We start from the raw sequence: 20,248 nt of genomic DNA on the forward strand, positions 1-20,248 counted from the left end.
ATTTTTTTTACTTAATTTTTAAATTACATTAATTAATTACTGTACTGATTGATAAGTAGGATAAATTATAACGTATGTGATTTGTTAGAGATTTTTTGGTATTATCATTAAATTTTCTTACTCTAGTTCACCTTAAGTCTATAGATCTTTGTGAGTTTCTGTTTAAAGTGTTCTCTTCTTTAAATGACCTGGAGGTCACTACTGTCTGTTCAACTTTACGAGAAATAGATAACACTGAGTTTCTCAGACTTTAAACCCTTTTGCAAGAACACCTCCTAATTTAGTAACTACCTGTGAACAGTCGTATTTTGTTTTCTTGACAGTACTGACCGAGATTTGAACCGGGCTCAGACCTTTGATCAGATATCACATCTGGACCTGGGTTGTTAGATGTTTGGGTTAGAAGCTTTACGACCTCTGCTGTTTTTCCTGACTGCCCCCTTGCCTGTCCTTCTTTGACAATAAAAACAGGAGCCGTTGTGACGGCAGTCCAGAATGCTCTGTGGATTCCTCGGAGGAAGGGTTCTCAGAGCCTTCTCCCAGGAGTTCTCAAAGCCTTCTCCTTTTGCAAAAGCTCCACGTAAAATTCATATACGTTGTCTGTGGTTCTTTCTTTTATTTAGGTTCGAAAGGAAAATACCTATCATTATTTGGTGCCGAAACCCGGGATCTCTCACCTCCCCCGCTGTCAGGCAGAGGAAGACGCGCTGAATCCGTGCACGGCCAGAGTCAATTGGACCTGGAAAGGAAAACCCAGGAAGCAAATTCTTCGCTGGGCCAGCGACGTATCCGACTTTGTCTGCTAATGGTGGAGTGACGAGATCCGACTGGACAACCCGAAAACTACAGAAACGTAGGTGAATTTTAAGTAATATAGGTTTGAGTCCTTGTCAAATATTAATTTGACTAAAGAAATACAGGTTTGAGTCCTTGTCAAATATTAATTTGACTAAAGAAATACAGGTTTGAGTCCTTGTCAAATATTAATTTGACTAAAGAAATACAGGTTTGAGTCCTTGTCAAATATTAATTTGACTAAAGAAATATAGGTTTGAGTCCTTGTCAAATATTAACATTTTAATTTGACTAAAGAATAATGAAGGGTTAGAGTCCCAGTTGACAGAGAGTTTCAACTAAAGGCAAAAGGATAGGCTCTTAGAGCTTCCTTAATTAGAGGACGCCTCTTAAGGGAAAGTCCTCACTTAGATAGAAAGTTTGTTATTTGCTGTGCTGATATTGGTTTTGTTTGCTGTTTTGTTGCTGTGTGTGCATGAAGGAGTGAATGGTGTTTCTCTCTCTGGGAGTAAAACTCTCTGCCTTCGGAATTAGAATCCAAAGTGAAGAACCGCTTGGAGCTCGGCTCCAAGTAGAAGCCTGTTCTTCAGGAGGCACTGAGCACTGACTTACAGCACTTTCTCTGAGAGAGCACGCGATACTAGTATTTTTAAGCAAGAGATTTAAACAATGGGAAACACAAATTCCTGTAATTCCTCACTTATTGAGGGCCCCGAAGGGGATGAAAAGTACATGATGTCCAGATTTCCTGGCAGCATTGTACATATAAAAAAATGGAAAAAGAAATATAAAATAGATGGGAAGCTAAAAATTGATCAATGGCAAGCAATTGTGGGAATTTTGGAGAGTAGTGTAGCAAAAAAAAAAAAAAGAACAAATTAAAAAGGTTAAAGACAAAAGGCTCGTAGAATCAAATAACTTATTTGTAAGACCAGCAGATATTGACAGGCGGAATGCCTCGGTGGGACGGGGGGAGCAGGTACGGCCGACTGCTCCTCCCCCAACCGCTGCGGCAGTTTTGTCTGCCCTTGTCTCAGTATCACCAAGCTCGGTGGATAGGCAGCCGAGTGCACCTTTTAACACCAGTGAGGAAGCCACTATTTTGTTTGTAAGACCAAAAAGTGTATGTCAGCAACAGCTAAAAACAAAAACAAACAAACAAAAAAAAAACGCTTTAATGTCAAGTTTCCGCCCTGAAATTGAGGGCTGGATTAAAAAACACCTAGTTGAATATGATGCTGCCTCAGTCCCACAGCTGATGACATGGGCACGTCATGCAGAAAAAGTAGTTAAAAAACCAAAAACAGGATCAGATGTTTTTCATCTGGAGGATTTTGGAGAAGTAGACACTTCTGTCTTTTTCCGCGGCTCCTCAAGAGGCCGAGGGAAAAACAGCAGCAGAGGAGGTCGCTATGAGCAGCCACCCCGAAACTATACCCCTCAAAAACCACAACGTCCAGATGGATGTTGGACTTGTGGTCATCCTGGCCACTGGGCAAGACATTGCCCAGAAAACAAAATAAATCACCGGAAGGGTGGCAGATGGAAAAAAAAAACAAACAAAAAAAAACAAAAGTATAACTCCTCAGCATGACTAGACTTTTCCACAACCAAACAAAACTTAACACCAGATCAAATTGATGAAATAGTGGATGTATGTGTAGCTTGGGATATGTTAAATGCATTAAAAGAAAAACCTTATATCACACTGATTGTTTGCGGGAAAAAAGTTGAATTTTTATGTGACACCGGCGCATGCAAAACAGTTTTAAAAACTAAAATAGAAGGTGTAAACCCCACAATGAGTCCATTTGGGTGAAATCTGCCGATGGACAAACACATAGAGAACATATGTCAAAAGGCACATCTTTTAAAGATCCTGAGACAGGAATTAAAATAAAAGCTTCTGTTGTAATGTCACTTAAATGTCCGACAAATCTATTAGGTAGAGACCTAATGACAAAATTAGGGATAGCAGTAGTCCCTGTACAAGATGGCATGAGAGCTGTCAGACTAAAACATTCTGATCTGTACACAGTTCACAAGGATGAAAAAAATCTACTGTTCATATGATCTAAAGCCAGCTGACAATCCTCATGTCCCAGGAAAGCTTCTTAGAGAAGCTCGAGGACAGCTGGACTCATCTGAAACAGAAATGAACTATAATCAGTTGCATGTAAAAATGAACATCCTAAATGATCCACAGGATGATTATGTGCAAACGTTTTTAGAAACAAATCCTGTGACACTTGCTGTGACTGAAATGTTCACAGACCGGAGGTCTTATGCAGCTGTGACTGTGCTCCTTCCGACTAGTCAAACAAAGCTGTATAAGTTACCTGCAAACCCATACATTCCACTTTATAAGCCGCATAATATTACATGGGCAGATGTGGGTAACAGAACCAAAATGGCTGTTGAAGCCACTGATTTCAAAGAAGGGGAAGATGGCTGGAGCTACAGTCCTAGCTGTGATGTCTGGAAACAATCACTTTGTGAAGTTGTTACAGGGACAGCTCAAGTTCATGCATTTGAGTGACACATGAACATATTTCTGACAGAAAAAGAAGAAGCTGAATTAGCTAAGCTTCCAGAACACATGTGGACAAAAGGTCCCTCTGATGTTGGGTTACTTGGTTCAATTCCTCCAGTGCAAATTAAAGCAAAATCTAGTTGGAGACCTAGAGTAAGACAGTACCCTATAAAGACGGAAGCACTGGATGGGATTGAACCAGTAATCGAAGGTTTGTTAAAAGGAGGAATCATTAAAAAGTGTTCAGATTCTCCTTGTAACACACCTATTTTTCCTGTTCAAAAGGCAAACAAAAAAGACTGGCGCATGATTCAAGATTTACGATCAGTCAATGAAGCAGTACAAACAAGAGCACCAAATGTTCCAGACCCACACACGTTGTTAAACTCGCTAAGACCAAGCAATAAATTCTTCACAGTAATTGACCTCAGCAATGCTTTTTTCTCTGTACCCATTCATCCAGACTCCCAGTTTTGGTTCGCATTTACCTACAGAGGTCAGGGGTATACTTATACTAGATTACCCCAAGGTTTTGCGGACAGTCCAAGCATATTTTGCGAAGCAATTATGGCCTGCTTGTCTGATTTTCAAATATCGGAAAAAAGTCAACTTTTGATTTATGTTGATGACCTGTTAATAGCATCTGAAAGCGAGGAAGCATGCAGAGCAGATTCACTCGCTCTGCTGCACCATCTCTGTCAGACAGGGAACAAAGTAAACAAGGATAAACTACAGTGGGTCAGAGCAGAAGTAAATTATTTGGGACACACACTTTCTGCTGAGGGGAAGCAGATACAAAAAGCGAGAAAAGAGACAGTTTCTGAAGCTCCTAAACCAGTAATTAAGAAGCAAATGATGTCATTTCTCGGACTTTGCAATTACTGCAGAGCCTGGATTCCACACAATGCTGAAAAAACACAGGCTTTACAGGATTTGATTCATGGCACCCCAATGGCCATGACTGACAAAATAACTTGGAATCCTGAAGCTGAAAAAAGATTTGCTGAACTTAAACAAGCATTAATGCAGGCAACAACTTTGATTCTTCCAAATTATAAAAAAACTTTTGTTCAAACTGTAGACTGCAGGAATGGATTTATGACTTCCGTGTTACTACAGAATCATGGTGATAAGCTAAAACCATTGGCTTTCTACTCAAAAAGGCTGGATCCAGTAGCACAGTCTCTGCCAGGCTGTGTGCAAGCTATTTGTGCTGCAGCGTTAGCTGTAAACATGTCGGCTGACATAGTTTTGTTTCACAAAATGGAGCTGTTAGTTCCACATGCTGTAGATGTTCTACTTTTGCAGAGCAAAATGAATTTGCTCTCACCAGCACGACACCTTTTGTACACGGCGACACTTTTGTCACAACCACACATTGTAATAAAACGGTGTACGATCCTGAATCCAGCTATTTTGCTTCCATTACCATGTGATGGAACACCGCACAGCTGCCTAGAAGCTACAGAGCATTTGCAGCTTCCTAGGCCAGACCTACAGGACACCCCATTAGCAATAGGAGAAGTCTGGTTTGTTGATGGGTCATGTTCAAAGGACCCTACGGGTAAAAACCAGACAGGTTATTCTGTTGTTGCTTTGCCAAACAAAATAATAGAAGCAGAGAGAATTTCTAACACTCATTCTGCACAAGCAGCAGAATTGATTGCTTTGACTAGGGCATGCGAACTGGCTAAGGACAAGCACCTGACAGTGTACACAGATAGCCAGTATGTTTTCTCTACACTGTTTTATTTTGCGAAACAATGGGAGCGTAGAGGAATGACAACCTCTACTGGGAGACCAATAACACATGCATCTTTGCTTAAAGATCTTTTACAAGCAATACAACTCCCAACTAAACTAGCTGTATGTAAATGCGCAGCTCATACAAAAAGCAAAGATGAAGTTTCAAATGGAAACAGACTAGCTGATAAAATCGCTAAAGAAGCTGCAGCAGGGAAGCATGGGAAAGGTATTTTCTCAGCACAGACTGAAGGGGAACAACAAATGATAGACAAAACAGTACTAAAAGACATGCAGGACAATGCACCACAGGCTGAGAAAAGGCTGTGAATAACTAAAGGTGCAAAAATGAATGTCGGGAACATTTTTGAGGTTAATGACAAACCAGTGCTTCCTAAGTCTTTATTTAAAGCAGCAGCAATTGTGTCACATGGGCGTTGCCATGTGTCAACTGGGGGGATGGAATCCATAATAAAACAGCATTTCACAACGTATGGTTTAAATTCTTACTTAAAATCTTTTTGTACTGCATGTCCAGTCTGTGTGAAATACAATCCTAAGGGAAACATAAGGCCAAAATGAGGCAGGTTCCCAAAATCATCTTATCCCTTTCAAACTATGCACATGGATTTTATTGAACTTTCACAAAGTGGGCCATATAAATATTGTCTGGTGATGATTGATGCTTTTTCTAAATGGGTTGAAATAGTTCCAGCAAAGCATGCAGATGCTTTGACAGTAGCTAAGGCTATTTGTAAAACTATCATCCCAACACATGGCATCCCACAGACTGTTTATAGTGACAATGGACCACATTTTGTAAACCGAGTGATACAAAACATGGCTACACACTTGGGAATGACATTAAAAAATCACTGTGCCTATCGGCCACAGAGTGCAGGGCTGGTGGAAAGAACAAATGCTACTGTGAAAAGTAGATTAAGAAAGTGCATGGCAGACACTGGCCGATCCTGGCCAGAATGTTTAGACTTGGTGAAGCTCTATATGAGAATCACAGCAACAGCTGATGGTCTAACACCTTTTGAAATAATTCATGGGAGAGCTTACAGATTGCCTCTGTTTGCTCCAGACATACAAAAAGCTGATGAAGAACAGACATTAGCAGATTATATGATCAGGACTCTTAAACTGAAGGAAGTGTCCAGTGCGAATTTACTGCCTTCTGATTCTCCTCCTATACAGGAAGCCATTCCACTTGAGCCAGGTGACTGGGTCTACATAAAAGTCATCAAACAAAAGAACTGGACGAGTCCACGGTGGGAAGGACCGTTCCAAGTGCTGATGACCACACCAACAGCTGTAAAGATCGCTGAAAGACCCAGCTGGATACATCTTAGTCACTGTAAGCGGCAGAGAGTGTTGGACCCCTAATTCGGAGTAGAGAGGAAGGTGGGCTTTTAGCCTCTGGGCTACACAGGCATTCTAATTTTTAGTATTATTTTGTCTCAAACCCAGCGAAGAACTGCTAAGATTCTAACTCTTTTAGTTTGGGGGTTCTGACATCTCTGCACGCCGAGCAGTAATGGGGACTCCATATGCAAGATGGATCTTCTACTGTGCTGTGACTGCTGTATGTTTGATGTTTGGAGAAGGAAGTGAGCCTGAGTTCCACCCACACGACTACAGCACCAACCTGTGGTGGAAACTGATGAATAGAACTGCTTATGAAGGACATGCTGTGACGTGTGTGCGCAGCTGCCGGTTTCCATACACAACTCAGGTCTCCGACCAGGTAACATTACAGACGACAAACAGATGTGTCTCTATGTTCTAAGCACCAGACCACGGCGCGTCCCGCCCCTAAGGGGAGACAGACCACGTGAGAAGGATTATTCAGCTGACCTCCGGATGGGTGAGGCTGTGCAAGGACTGTTTCAATTTTTGAATTGTTCACTTGCAGATGATGTACTTCCTTTTTCGTCATCTCAACAAACTGTATGGAAAATACCAGATATCATTTCGTTAGCAGGAGCTAAACCAGGATCTCTGGGGAACTGTGTTTATAATAATGGAAATGTTTTTCTAGGGACATTGCCCTGGAACTTGTGTAACAGAGTTTACACCTACTGCGAACCGACACAGGATTACATCACCTGCGTAGCCTGCAGGGGTCAAAGGATGGCTCCACACTGCAAAGGCTGGAAGGAAAACCCAGACTGTGACAACTTGCTTCAGGAGAGGAGTTTCAACATCACGCATAAGATAAAGAGGAGACAGGAGACAACACTGTGCAGCGCCATAGTGCCAGGAGATTATGGCTCAAGGATGTTAACAGATTGGTACTTTCTTTGCGGGAATGAAGCGTACATGTTCTTGCCGAAAAATTGGGGAGGACTGTGTGCTGTGGTTCCTTTGATCAACCCGATTGCATTCATCAGGAAAGCACAGGATGATTCACACACCCGCTCCAAACGAACAGTTATGTCAGAGGTCAAAAGATGGGGAGGCCTCACAACACATACTGGAGTTCCATGGGAATTCAGGATTTGGAACGGCGGAGAAAAATTTATGCAAAGCCTGTTTCCATGGGTTGGAATAGGTGAGATTCGGGACCACGTTGAGATAAACAGGTACGGAATACTGCGATTAATCAACATCACATACCAGCTGGCCAATGGCACCATGGAAAAACTGACTGAACTGAGAAACATGGTTATGCAAAATCGTGTTGTCCTGGATTTCCTCACGGCCCCTCAGGGAGGGGTCTGTAAAATCATTGGCCCAACGTGCTGTACTTTTGTACCTGATGAAACAGGTACTGGAGGAACTATTTCTGATGCTCTATATGAGCTGGAAGATCTAAAACAATATGTAGAAAGTGGAACACGCGGCTCAACTTCTTTTGATTTGTTTTCATGGCTTACATCTGGACCATGGTGGAATTTGCCGTTAAAGCTCGTGACACCTATTCTGGTTGTTTTAGTTCTGTTCTGCCTTTTTACGGGTTGCATTATTCCTTGTCTACGAAAAATGATGTTTAAAACAATTAACACAACTGTTATCAACTATCAGTTGGCAAAGGCATCATATGAGACAACTGAAGATGACTTGTTTCAAGTTTCTGACGATTTTCTGACCAATGATGAAGTCCTGTAATAAATAAACAGAAAAATTCATTTGCTGAATGATTCCTACACTAAAAATGTTAAACAAGTGGTGTTAAGGATGAGAAAACTGCTTTTGATTTTTTGCTGTTTCTTTTATTTTATATTCCAATTATTCATTGTGTATTTTCTGTGTTTAGCTTAGAAAAAAAAATAAAAAATTCTTGCATTTATTGGTTCTTTTCTTTTCTTTTCTATGCTTAGCTTTTGCATAAGGTTTAAGCGTATAATGAAATGATAAAAAGGGGGAATATTAGAGATTTTTTGGTATTATCATTAAATTTTCTTACTCTAGTTCACCTTAAGTCTATAGATCTTTGTGAGTTTCTGTTTAAAGTGTTCTCTTCTTTAAATGACCTGGAGGTCACTACTGTCTGTTCAACTTTACGAGAAATAGGTAACACTGAGTTTCTCAGACTTTAAACCCTTTTGCAAGAACACCTCCTAATTTAGTAACCACCTGTGAACAGTCGTATTTTGTTTTATTGACAGTATTGACCGAGATTTGAACCGGGCTCAGACCTTTAATCAGATATCACATCTGGACCTGGGTTGTTAGATGTTTGGGTTAGAAGCTTTACGACCTCTGCTGTTTTTCCTGACTGCCCCCTTGCCTGTCCTTCTTTGACAATAAAAACAGGAGCCGTTGTGACGGCAGTCCAGAATGCTGTCATGATGGGTGCGTTTTTCAAGCCCACATGCAGAACACCACACCGGAGAGCAATGTGAAATAAAAGATACATTTATTGAAAAAACACTGCTGGCAGGAATAGTTGTCTCGGGTTGGGTCCAGGGAGAGAGGCTGGTTCAGGGAATCAAAACAGTTCACTAGAGAAGCAGAGGGAGGTGATGAGTTCAGGTTTGTAGGAAATGACAACGTTAAAGTGAAGGGGCTGATCTTACTTGTGATCGGCAGGTTAGAGAAGTGGGAGGGTAACTGCAGCGTCCGGGGGTTTGTTCTCAGAGGTTCCAGGTGGTAGTCTTGTCTGACAGCGGGGATCCAGGAGGCAACGGGAGTACGTCGGAGGGCGGACAGGTAGGCTCAGGATCAGCGGAAGAAGAGGAGCCAGGAGGAAAACACCTGGAGGCAGGAGAAGCAACGAAGAAAAACTTTCACTAAGAGTGGGTCAACAAGGCAAAAACAGAAGCAAGCTTCTAGGGGCTCAGAGGTACCGTGACTGGCTAACACTCAGGCGCCGAAGGACTGGCAGTCAGCTCCTCTTGAACCTCACACTGATGAGCCAAACCCGCATCAGGTGTGGGATGACGTCATCCACGCCCGCCGACGGATGGTAAAGGCGCCATCTAGTGGTGGAGAAAAAGGAGTGCAGGCACAAAACTCCACAAAGGAGCTAAAAGACCCCGGAACATGACAAATGCTCTGTGGATTCCTCGGAGGAAGGGTTCTCAGAGCCTTCTCCTTTTGCAAAAGCTCCACGTAAAATTCATATACGTTGTCTGTGGTTCTTTCTTTTATTTAGGTTCGAAAGGAAAATACCTATCAGATTGTATAGAAATGATTTTTGTGAAGTGTTCTGAGACAACATTTGCTTTGAAACATTAAAACAATGTCATAATCAACTGTGTTATTTTCTCTCACTTCATTGTCCTGACCACAGCCCCTTGATCTCCTCTCAGCTACTCAGCCCGCCCATAAATGTGGAGCTTAACTCCAAGAATAATGAGACTGCCACTGCTACAGCATAATTGGTCAAAAGCAGAAAACAATATAATCTAAATGTCAAACAACAAGGGATCATGACAGTATCTGGAGTTTTAACATGAATATGTGTTTTGTTGCACCCCTAAAGTCCATTTCCAGTGTGCATTTCCACTGTGGGCTCCACACAGCTTCACTGGTCGGTCTTGCCTTGTCTCAGTAGAGTAACTCAAAGGGTTTGTGTGGAGGAACACTCTTCTTAAACCGATCAGGTGTGGACGAGATTATTTTATGAAATAAATGTTTTAAATGGACCCGGCTACAAGTGAACAAGGCCTTAGACCACAGGTGTCAAACTCCAGTCCTCCAGGGCCGCTGTCCTGCAGTTTTTAGATGTGCCACAGGTACAAAACACTGGAATGAAATGGCTTAATCACCTCCTCCTTGTGTAGATCAGTTCTCCAGAGTCTTAATGACCTAATTATTCTATCCAGGTGTGGTGCAGCAGAGGCACATCTAAAAGTTGCCGGACACCGGCCCTTGAGGACTGGAGTTCAACACCTCTGCCTTAGACTCTCTGGAACTGTAGCCCTGTTCCATTTTAGTTCCCTAGAGGGCCTTTCATCATACTGCTGGACGCAGACAGAAAGGACAAGAAGAAAAGAGGACTTACAGTTACCATAAGACAGCCAGAGGTTAGCTTTTTTAAGGCTGTATAATGGCCTACAGCTGAGGTCAAAGGTGAGACTGTGGAGCTGTAGCTGCTCTAAGGTCATGGTGGGTATGCTGAGCCTTGAAGCAAACACCATTCTGCCATTTTGCTCTATCCACTCTTCAATCAGTCTGACTCTTGCGGTTCCTAACAGGAAATTGAAGTTTAAAAATATGTATAATGGATTGTTTAAAGAAAACTGTCAGCAACCCTGAAAGACATTTTAAAAAGAGCAATGTCAAATTGTTTTCAAAATGTTCCAACAGTCCTACGAAGGTTATTCAAATAACAAAGCTTATGAAAGCTAAAGCAAATCAGTGCCAGTATACTGGGGTATTTTCTTCTTTTTTGTAGTTTCTGAAACGCCTGCCATCTCTCCAGGTTCATTTTTATTAACTTCATGTCTTGTTGATAATCTTGCAAGTTTTTACTGACAATATGGATTACTTTCTGTGCTTATAGCAAGTATGTTACTGTATACAGTGCTATTCAAAATAATGGAAGTAGTTTTTGTTTCATGAAAGTTTAATGTTTCAAATCATACAGATAGTTGAGTAAAAATAAAAGCACTTCTAAAATTATTCATTTATTAAGGGAACAACACTGTGCCAACCAACCTGGGTCTTTGTAAAAACATTACTTCCCCTAAATCTAGTTGCCATCTATATTAAGCATGAAAACAGCACTAAACAGATGAGATGGTCTACGGTTACCATCAGTAAGTTACCATTAGTTACCATCAGTAAGTATGTCAACTTTGATCAGTGTCTCTGATCAAAGTCACTAATCAAAAGCAGAAAACATTTCTGCACTAATTAATTGTGAAGCAAACTAACGATGGTGTTGAGGGCCACACTACAAAGCTTATGGTTGAACCTGATGTTAGGACTCTGGGTCTTTGGAGTTTGGATTTGTTTTTTCTGTTTGTCAGTACTCTGGCGTTGTTTGAGTTGGCTTTTTGGATTTTTGTCATTTTGGGTGTTCCTTTGATTTTTTTTTCTATTTACTTCTGTTTGTTCTTGATTATTGATTCTAGTTAGTTTATCTAGTCTTTTTTAGTTATTATTGTTCGAATATTCTGTGTTCCTTAGTCCTTATTATACCGTTTTAGTTTCTGTTCACATTCTCCTTATGTCTTTGTTTCTCTAGTTTATTGTTTCTTTAGTGTTAGAATTATTTTCTGCTCCCTTGTGTTCACTTCTGTGTATTCCAGCTTCCCTGTGCCACCTTCTCCTCTCCACTCAGCTGGCCCCTGCTCCAACTATTAAGCTTATAAGCTTGTAATTATTGAGCTTACAATTAGCTCATCTACCCTGGTCCATTGTTGTCACACACTACCTCCTCAGTATTTAAGCCTCTCTGTCTCAGCCACTAATTGCTAGTTCATGTTGTTACTTTCATTACCAGTTACCTAAATCTCTCCTCCCAGGGTTTCTCCTCATGTCTTCTGTCAGTTTATTTGAATTTTTGTTCCATGAACTTAGTTTTGTAAGTTGACTTTTTCCTTATGAAAACATCAACTCCACTCATCATATGTCCTCTGCCTGCTGCATTTAGGTCCGGATTCCTACATACCAATCATCACATTTAGGGAATCTTATCTGTCTGACGAGTGTTTCCAAACCAATTCAAGGACACTTCTTTATGCAATGATTGGTTTATTCTGTTTCAAATTTCCATGCTTTAACATTAAACAGATTAACTAGGTCCAAACAATGCATGGGTGCTTGGCTTAATTCTCTATGGCACCATAAGATACAGTTAACAGAAAATATGACAACCCAGCTGTACCCAACTGCCTCATCCATACAAAAGCTAGAACGTTAGTAAAGCTTGCCATTCATACCTGATGTGGGTCAGTCAGCCCACATCAACACGCCACCCACATATTAAAGCTGCGCACTCACATGTCACGTCATCAGAATCAGTTGCTTACTTCATTCATATGTTTCTTACAATAATGCTTCTGCTGCCATGTTTTACTATGATTTGGTTATTTTTTGGCATTTTGTGTGTCTAAGGGTTCAAGTATTGCATTTCACTGTATTACTTTGTGTCATGATGTGTTTAGATGAGGACCCAAATGCAGCAGGCAAGAGACGGAGTGAAGATGTGGAAATTTCATTTAGAAAGATGCCAACTTACAAAACATATTAAAATCCATAGAAACTCAAAAGTAATACAAAAAAGCTAACCAGGAGACACCAGGAGATCACAGGGAAGAGACTTGAGTTAACGAGATGAACCGCCAAGTAGTGATGGGCCATCTGAAGTCAGGCTTTGAGGCGTGTACAGTAAAAAGGGGGCGTGTCAGATGAAGTCCCGCTTCGATGCTTGTGTCGTCTTGCTGAAAACCACGTGACTGACAACAAACGATACCTCGCATAGCATGGGTCACGTGACTGCTTCATTTTGCGTGTCGGTTTTCAAAATAAAAGCGTGATGAGCCGTGCCGCTTCATGGGTTAATGTATTTGATCACGCATCAGAGGAATATTTGTTTTCAGCAGTGGCCAAAATAAAAGGAACCTTGACCATAGTTCATGTGTATTAATGATTTTGATGATGGGATTCATCAAAATATAATGTTTGTTACCGGTTTTCTCAATTGTTGATTATGGTGTATTTTATGACTTTTTATTTGTGTGTTTTTATTGTGTAAAGCACTCTGAAACTGCATTGTTGCTGAAATGTGCTACACAAATAAACTTGATTGAAATGGAGCCAGCAAGAAGAAAAAATCTGACATGTGGGAAGACTTCGAGATGATCACTCACAAGATTCTTAAATAAAAATAAGTCTTGCACAGCAGAAACAGACTTAATGCTGTTGGAAGAGTAAAATGTTGGCCTGATGAGTAAAAATATAAGGGATCAGAGAGCCAATAGAAATCCAAGAAAAAGAGAATATTTGAGGAATTTTAGTTTTTCAGGAGGCAAATCAAATCTCAACGAATACTGTCTGCCCCAACAAACACTGCACTCTGAATACACTAAAACAAATGTCTATTGTCAAATCAGTCAATGACAAAAGAAAACAGCCACTGACAGTCAACATATACCAGGATTGACTACAAATAATTTTAATAACTAAAGATTAGTTAAATAGGATTTAACTGACTCTCCTGTTACTAAACATGAGTTTGACAAAAACTTTGTGACAAAATTGCATTCACAATTTTTTTAAGTATATCTGAGTGCCAAAGCTGCCACAGTTTCAACAGCAGATGTCACTAGTGAGATATGAATGGACCACCGAGTGATGAACCTTTGGGTGAAGCAATCGGCTGGGACGCTTCATTGCTTCACGAGGCTTCATTTGGCCATCACTACTGGCAAGTAGTGCTGATGTATTGATGTATTTAATAAATGTTTCTTTCTGATCGGCCATAAATGTGGAGTGAAAATGCACAGGGTGAAACAGAAAGTACCATGCCTTACTGATAGGGGACAGTGCTAAGCCCCATAGACACAACTATGGCACAAGGAACAACAGATTTTAGGTTGCTGCTATCAACAGATCTTACTGAAAGCAGCCAGGGTTTTGGATGCCAGATTTTTGAAAATGAAAAGAAAATGAGAAACAAGATTTTTTTTTTACAACAAAATAGAAGCTTTAATTGGCTATGATCAAAATTAAAATATATTGTGTAATGTAAAACAAAGTTTGCTAATGATTATTTACCATTATTTTGGCATTTCACTAGTACAAATATTTTTTGTTAACCCAACAAAAAGATGGAAATCTGAGTAGGATTTATTATCAGACAGTGGGAACACTAAAGAAGTATTATACAACTGAAGTCGTTGTATAATACTGCTAATGTCCTTGGGGTCGGCCGGAGGCATTTTGTCCTGGTTCAACTTGGAGATGAGGAAATGTAAGGTAAAAATAAAAGTAAGAAAATCCCCCAGTCCTTAGGTTTGTAGTAATCCAGTTATGATGTTGAAAATGTGAATATAACTATAAAAACTGTCACTTTAAAAATAGCTCAGGCAAAGTTATCAGTAAAAACGGGAGAGAGCAGGACAAGCTGTTCCTCCTTCAGCTGCCACACAACAACATCTGGGTCATATTAGACAGCAAATATCTTGTTTCAACTGTATGTGTGAATCATGGTCAAGATAGCTTGCCTTATTTAAACTTGTATAGCAACTAGTTCCCATTTTCTTTTAAATATACCTCGTCTCTCCATTTAAATTTGCCCTTTGTTATAGCACTTCTTTATCTCAGTAGTTAGTATGGGAACATTGAAAGTGGTTTAACAATGTAAATTCTAGCAGTGCTGGTTATAGAAGCCATTTACAGTGCAGCCCTGTTGGAGGTTGTCCTTGTAACTATGATTATAGTGCAGGAAAATAATCTCTCTATTGAAACAATGAGGGCCACATTTTTACTCTCCACATGAGACCTACCTTAGTAATTCTGAAGAAAAAGAAAAAGCATTGGGAGCTTTTATAAAGATTGGCACAAAAAATAGAATTTAGATTAGAACTGAGATTTTTCCCAGAAAATGTCTTTAAGTAGTAGGGGAAGGTTTTCACCTGGACAATAAGCTGGACTGGACTCAACAATGATGCTCTTTACAAGGAGGGTCGGAGCTGATTCTACCTGCTGAGGAGGCAGAGATCCTCTGGACAGCAGGGGTCTGAAGAACTTATTTGGCTATGGCAGCCAGCCATCTACTATGGTATTGTCTGTTAGAGAAGCAGATTCTCTATAGCAGAGAGAGAGAAGCTAGATCAGCTCATCAGGAAGGCAAGTTCTGTGTTAGGATGACCTTTGACCCAGTGCAGGTGGTGGGAGACAAAAAGGCTCTCTCTTGTAAAATAACATCACTGGTGGATAGTGTCTCCCACCATGCATGAAGCTGTTACCAAACTGTAGAGTTCCTTGGTGCACAAAGGAGTGTTGCAGGAGATCCTTCCTCCCAGCAGCTGTTAGACTCCAGAACCATCACTGCTCCCAACAAAAGTGTTTACATTCCTACTGGTGTTTGGCACAATCTACTCTGTTCTTACTCACTTTTAAATAACATTTCTGCTGTTATTGCACATCTGTTTTTCTGTACTGATATACCTTATTTTGTGTTCTCTGCTGTATTTACACGTAAAGCCGTCTGCTCCTGGAGAATCCCCCCACCTCCCTTGACCTATTTCCTAGTAGCGCTACTTAGTCAAAATAAGCTGCTTCTATATTTCAACAATATTTATTTCATCTATTTCTTCAATTCTATATGAATGTTTATTTTGTAAAGTGCCTTAAGACAAAAATTGTTTGTGAATTAAAAACTAATCAAACACATTTACTCAATTTTTGTGCTGTCAAATTCATATAGACTACAATATACATAATCTTAACTGCTATACAGCAGTTAAGATTACTAAAAGTGGTATTACAATGTCAAAGCAGAAATCAGCAAAACAAATCCCAATTGATGTATTTCTTCTGGTAGGATAAAGTTGTTATAAAACTCAGAATTAACCATTACCACACTATGACACATTCCAACTTTTTGACCAAAAGTAGAATATATGAGGTTTTTTAAAGTTTTAATTATAAGTCAGTCTAGTTTGACTAGGGGGGTTCTACTTGTTCCTCAATTTTTTCACTATTTCATCTGAAACAGAGGTTGTTCAAGCTTTACCTCTCCAGTTCTCCACAACTTGAAGCAGCACTCCGCCACATCACCATTAGAGGTGTCTCTCTACAGTAGCTCTGCTATGTACTGACACATGGTGTAGAACTTTCACTGATCCAGACTGAGTATGGAATCAAAGGACTCATTACAAAGTCCTTTGATTGTGGGCAGAGGTCATCTGTTTTTTCAAACAACACTACTCTCCAGCACTGGTGACCAAGATTGTATCTGTTTGTTGCTATACAGCTGTATACAATATACCCATGGAAATCACACACACCACACCTAAAATCCTATATGGTGTTTATCTGAGCAGGTCTCTAAGTACATGTGTGAAGTCTCTTTGCATTGCTCCACACACACCGACATTCACAGATTAGCTGGAGTCACACACAGCCCTGAGCACTGAGAAGAGGTTAATGAGGCCTGTCAGCACCTCGCTCTGTCCCAGGTTTACATGCTGCCACCAGCAGTGTTGTGCTGATACTCGTACTATGACACACATTGACATTCATTTTGAGATTTGGTAATTAGACTGCTCTGATACACACAAACACTCAGCTCCATTGCCATGTATCAATTAAGGCATCTAGCAGTTTGGTAATTGGATACAACATCAGGAGGAATATACTTGTCAGTGGAAAAGAGAACATTAAGAAGCTGTAGGAATGAGGATGTATTGAGACCCAATAAAAATGTGTGTGCGGGCGAGGGTGTGTGTATGTGTGTGTGTGGTGGGGGGGTGGGTGCCCCAAAGACCATTAGCTCTAATTAACAACCAGACTTGTTTAGAGGTTGTTCTGCTTCTCTACAAAGCTTCTGTAAAATAATGAACAATCAAATGCTAATTACCCCATTTCTCCTCAAGGAATCTGTTCTAACAGTGTTCTTATAGGTAGAGCAAAAACAATGCATTGCCTATATACTGTATGTATGTATATATATATATATATATATATATATATATATATATATATAACTTTACCAATATAAACGTTGACCAAATAAAATACATAGATCATCCTAGAACAGATACCTTAGATAACAGCTGACTCCAGCCAGCCATTTTGATGCTATCAGATATATTGTGAACATGCTCTCCATACAAAATACACAAATGCCCTTACATTGACGGGAATATAACAAATACTAACAAGAGCAGCTCTGTTTTTCACTAGCAGTGAAGTTATGCTCCAATAATTTAAACTGCACTACTTAATATTAAAGAAAAAAAACTCATAATTCTTTCATAGGTTTATTATCATATTCTGCTAATACTGAAAGCTCCCACATACTCTGGTGTAGTGTGTGAGCCACGCATGCTGTGAGCACTGTCTGTGGATGGTTGAGACTCCAGCCAGACTATCAGATTTCATAGTCGAGTGAACTCACTTTCTGCACTTCTGAAAAATGTTTAATCTCCCACAATTAGCTCGACCTTGAGTCATCTTTACCCATGGTCTGAGCTATGTCCTCTCATGTTTGTTTGTTCGTTTGGTTGGATGGTTGGGTCGGTTAATGTCTTTGGTTGCAGAAAATTTTAGTCTCTTGTTTTTTGTTTCAGTTAGGTATCCAACCAGTGTAATAAATGGCCTCAGCATGTTTGAAAAAATGTGTTAAACATAACTATTTGCTTTCTTACTTCAAAATCAGCGTAAGAAAGCAAAGACACCTTGTGTCAAGTCTGATAGTTCCCAAACAACTGGTATAGACTACCTTTTAAAGAAGTCTTTCAGTGTAGTTTAAAAAATATCCATCCATCCATCCATCCATTTTCTGTTCACCCTTTGTCCCTAATGGGGTCGGGAGGGTTGCTGGTGCCCATCTCCAGCTACGTTCCAGGCGGGAGGCGGGGTACACCCTGGACAGGTCGCCAGTTTAAAAAATATATTTCAAATAAATATTTTCAAGTTTTAGGTTATTTTTTGTTTTTTTTATGAGATAGATTTAGTTAACATATCTATTTAGAAAAGATGTTTCAACACATTTTACCTGCAGAGAAAGCCAAACTAACCTTTTAAAAGAAACCCCAAAAGTTTAAAACCCATGCACAATATGCAATATTAAAAAAGATGGACGTTTCTGGAGTTTAAAAAAAGAGTATGTGTGTCTAGTGTCAGGGTATACTGCCTCCTTCCTGTTGACATTAGTAAGTTTACCTTCATCTCGCCTTCCAAATATGAAGAAAGAGCTTGCAAAAATCTGAAGAAGCAGCGCTCCCTGCACACAATAAAGAATAATATGGCTTCTGTTTACTCAGATATAAGCTAGAATTCACACCCCCATCTTCACTCATCTCAACTGCATAAGCCAAAGGCTGCAAGAGTAATATGCAACAGTATATTAGACGGATGCCTGGCACTTACAAATGTCATGAGATAAGGAACGACTGGTTTCAGATGAGATGGGGAAGAAGAAGAAAAAGAAAGACTAAATAAAAGGAAATGTTTTACTGGCAAGACAGACATGCAAGCTCTGCAAGTAAACTGCTATTTCATAGGTTGAAATAGATGGAAATATTTTGAAATAAACTGAAAACTATTTGGATTTGTGTTTTCCTATTTATTTGATTTTGCAATTCTATACTCATAAAGGTGTTAACATTATTGTAGAATTAGAACACTGGAATCATATGACTTACTTTGTCATATTTTCCAAATATTTATCAAAGTAATACAAGACAAAGTGGTATGACTAAAGCTCGGCAATATGGTTTCAATAAACCTAAACCACTGTAAAATAAGGACAGATAAACCCAACTAGGCCTGTCATGATAGCAAATTTTGCTCAGCGATTAATTGTCTCAAAAAATTATTGCGATAAACGATAATATTGTTTGAAGACCTTTTAACACTGATGTAATGGAAATGACGTAATAATGCATGCGATTTCCTGCCACAGATAGATACACTTTATTTTCAAAAGAACATTTAACACTTGAGCTGATAAACAAAATAAACAAAACAACCAAAAACAGAAATAAAATGGATTCTCAGTCTCTATTAACAAAAAACGCACTTGAAAAAAAACTAAACAACATAAAGCCAAAGTGGAAATAAATACTGCATTCAACCAAAAGATTATGAAGTCTGTATATTATGTTGCCCTTCAGTAATAATTAGATTTAAATAGAGAAAATGGGCACATCCGACTACCTGATGCAATAGTTCACACTACGGGATTTTTTGCTCCTATTTTCCCCTTACAACAATCTTAGACCTTTGGTCTTTCTAAGATTGTGTGGTGTGTTACGGTAGATCGTCGTTGCCGCTCTGATCTAAATCAGGGGTTTTCCCCACTGGGAGCTTTAACTCCACCTGTTGAATGTGACAGGTAGCCAATCAAAAAGCACGATTCTCCTCCATGTTTTCTGAGGGGAAATTACAGAGGGAAATCCCAAACAGCTGACACTGCACCACCCGAAGTGGACATTGGAGATGATATGTGGAAACAACATTAATGTTTATTCAACATGCAAAGAATATAGAAATGACAAGAGGAGGAGTTGGAGCAAAATTGCTACCGCAGTTGATAAACCCGGTAACTTTTCAGCTGTTCTTCATTAACGTGACATGAATAGGTTGTAATAATTTTCATTCAGTCAGGACTTTACGCTGACACTAGCAACATGCATTGCAGGTAGATTGTAGTAAAGCATTGATTAATGCCTGGTTTTAAAATTAGTTCACTGAACTTGTAGCCATTATTTTGTGCCCATTGTTGGACACCACACGGCAGGAACGAACCCGATCGAACCGATATAGCTAGGATTTCTGTTGGCTAATGGGTGGTCTCAGGTTTTGAAAATGGGCCGACAATCGGCCGACAGATCTAAGATCGTGTAGTGTGCGCTGGGCATTACACTAAGGAAATGAGGAAGGGGGCGTCAGTGGAGAGCACCGGAGTTGAGCCTTTTTTCATTCACTGTCATCAACAGAAAGAGAAAAAGGTCAGAAGAGACGATAATGCCGATACTTAAAATGAAGTCGGAAGTTTTAATTTATTGTACGATTAATTGATTTATCGTTTATCGCGACAGG

At 39.8% G+C, this 20,248-nt stretch overlaps 1 protein-coding gene and 1 long non-coding RNA gene across 3 annotated transcripts; one reads left to right on the forward strand and one right to left on the reverse strand.

Annotated features, from left to right (window-relative positions):
* The first annotated feature begins 550 nt into the window (after positions 1–550).
* On the forward strand, positions 551–8,452 carry LOC114150198 (uncharacterized). 2 transcript variants are annotated; one of them, XM_028026502.1, is made up of 3 exons: positions 551–853; positions 6,275–6,481; positions 6,579–8,452. In XM_028026502.1, exon 3 carries the CDS (start codon positions 6,848–6,850, stop codon positions 8,186–8,188), a length of 1,341 nt encoding a protein of 446 aa, XP_027882303.1. In that variant the 5' UTR covers positions 551–853; positions 6,275–6,481; positions 6,579–6,847; the 3' UTR covers positions 8,189–8,452. The 2 variants fall into 2 exon arrangements, with proteins under 2 accessions (XP_027882303.1, XP_027882302.1); XM_028026501.1 differs by lacking the exon at positions 551–853 and having other exon boundaries at positions 4,969–6,481.
* Positions 8,453–8,970: 518 nt separating this feature from the next.
* Positions 8,971–19,713, reverse strand: LOC114150199 (uncharacterized). The gene is made up of 4 exons (XR_003596684.1): positions 19,703–19,713; positions 9,370–9,575; positions 9,100–9,277; positions 8,971–9,024 (listed from the first exon to the last, which is right to left on the reverse strand). It is a non-coding gene; the product is annotated as an uncharacterized LOC114150199 (long non-coding RNA).
* Positions 19,714–20,248: the final 535 nt, after the last annotated feature.

Source organism: Xiphophorus couchianus, chromosome 8, assembly GCF_001444195.1.
Source record: "Xiphophorus couchianus chromosome 8, X_couchianus-1.0, whole genome shotgun sequence".
NCBI classification, from domain to species: Eukaryota; Metazoa; Chordata; class Actinopteri; order Cyprinodontiformes; family Poeciliidae; genus Xiphophorus; species Xiphophorus couchianus.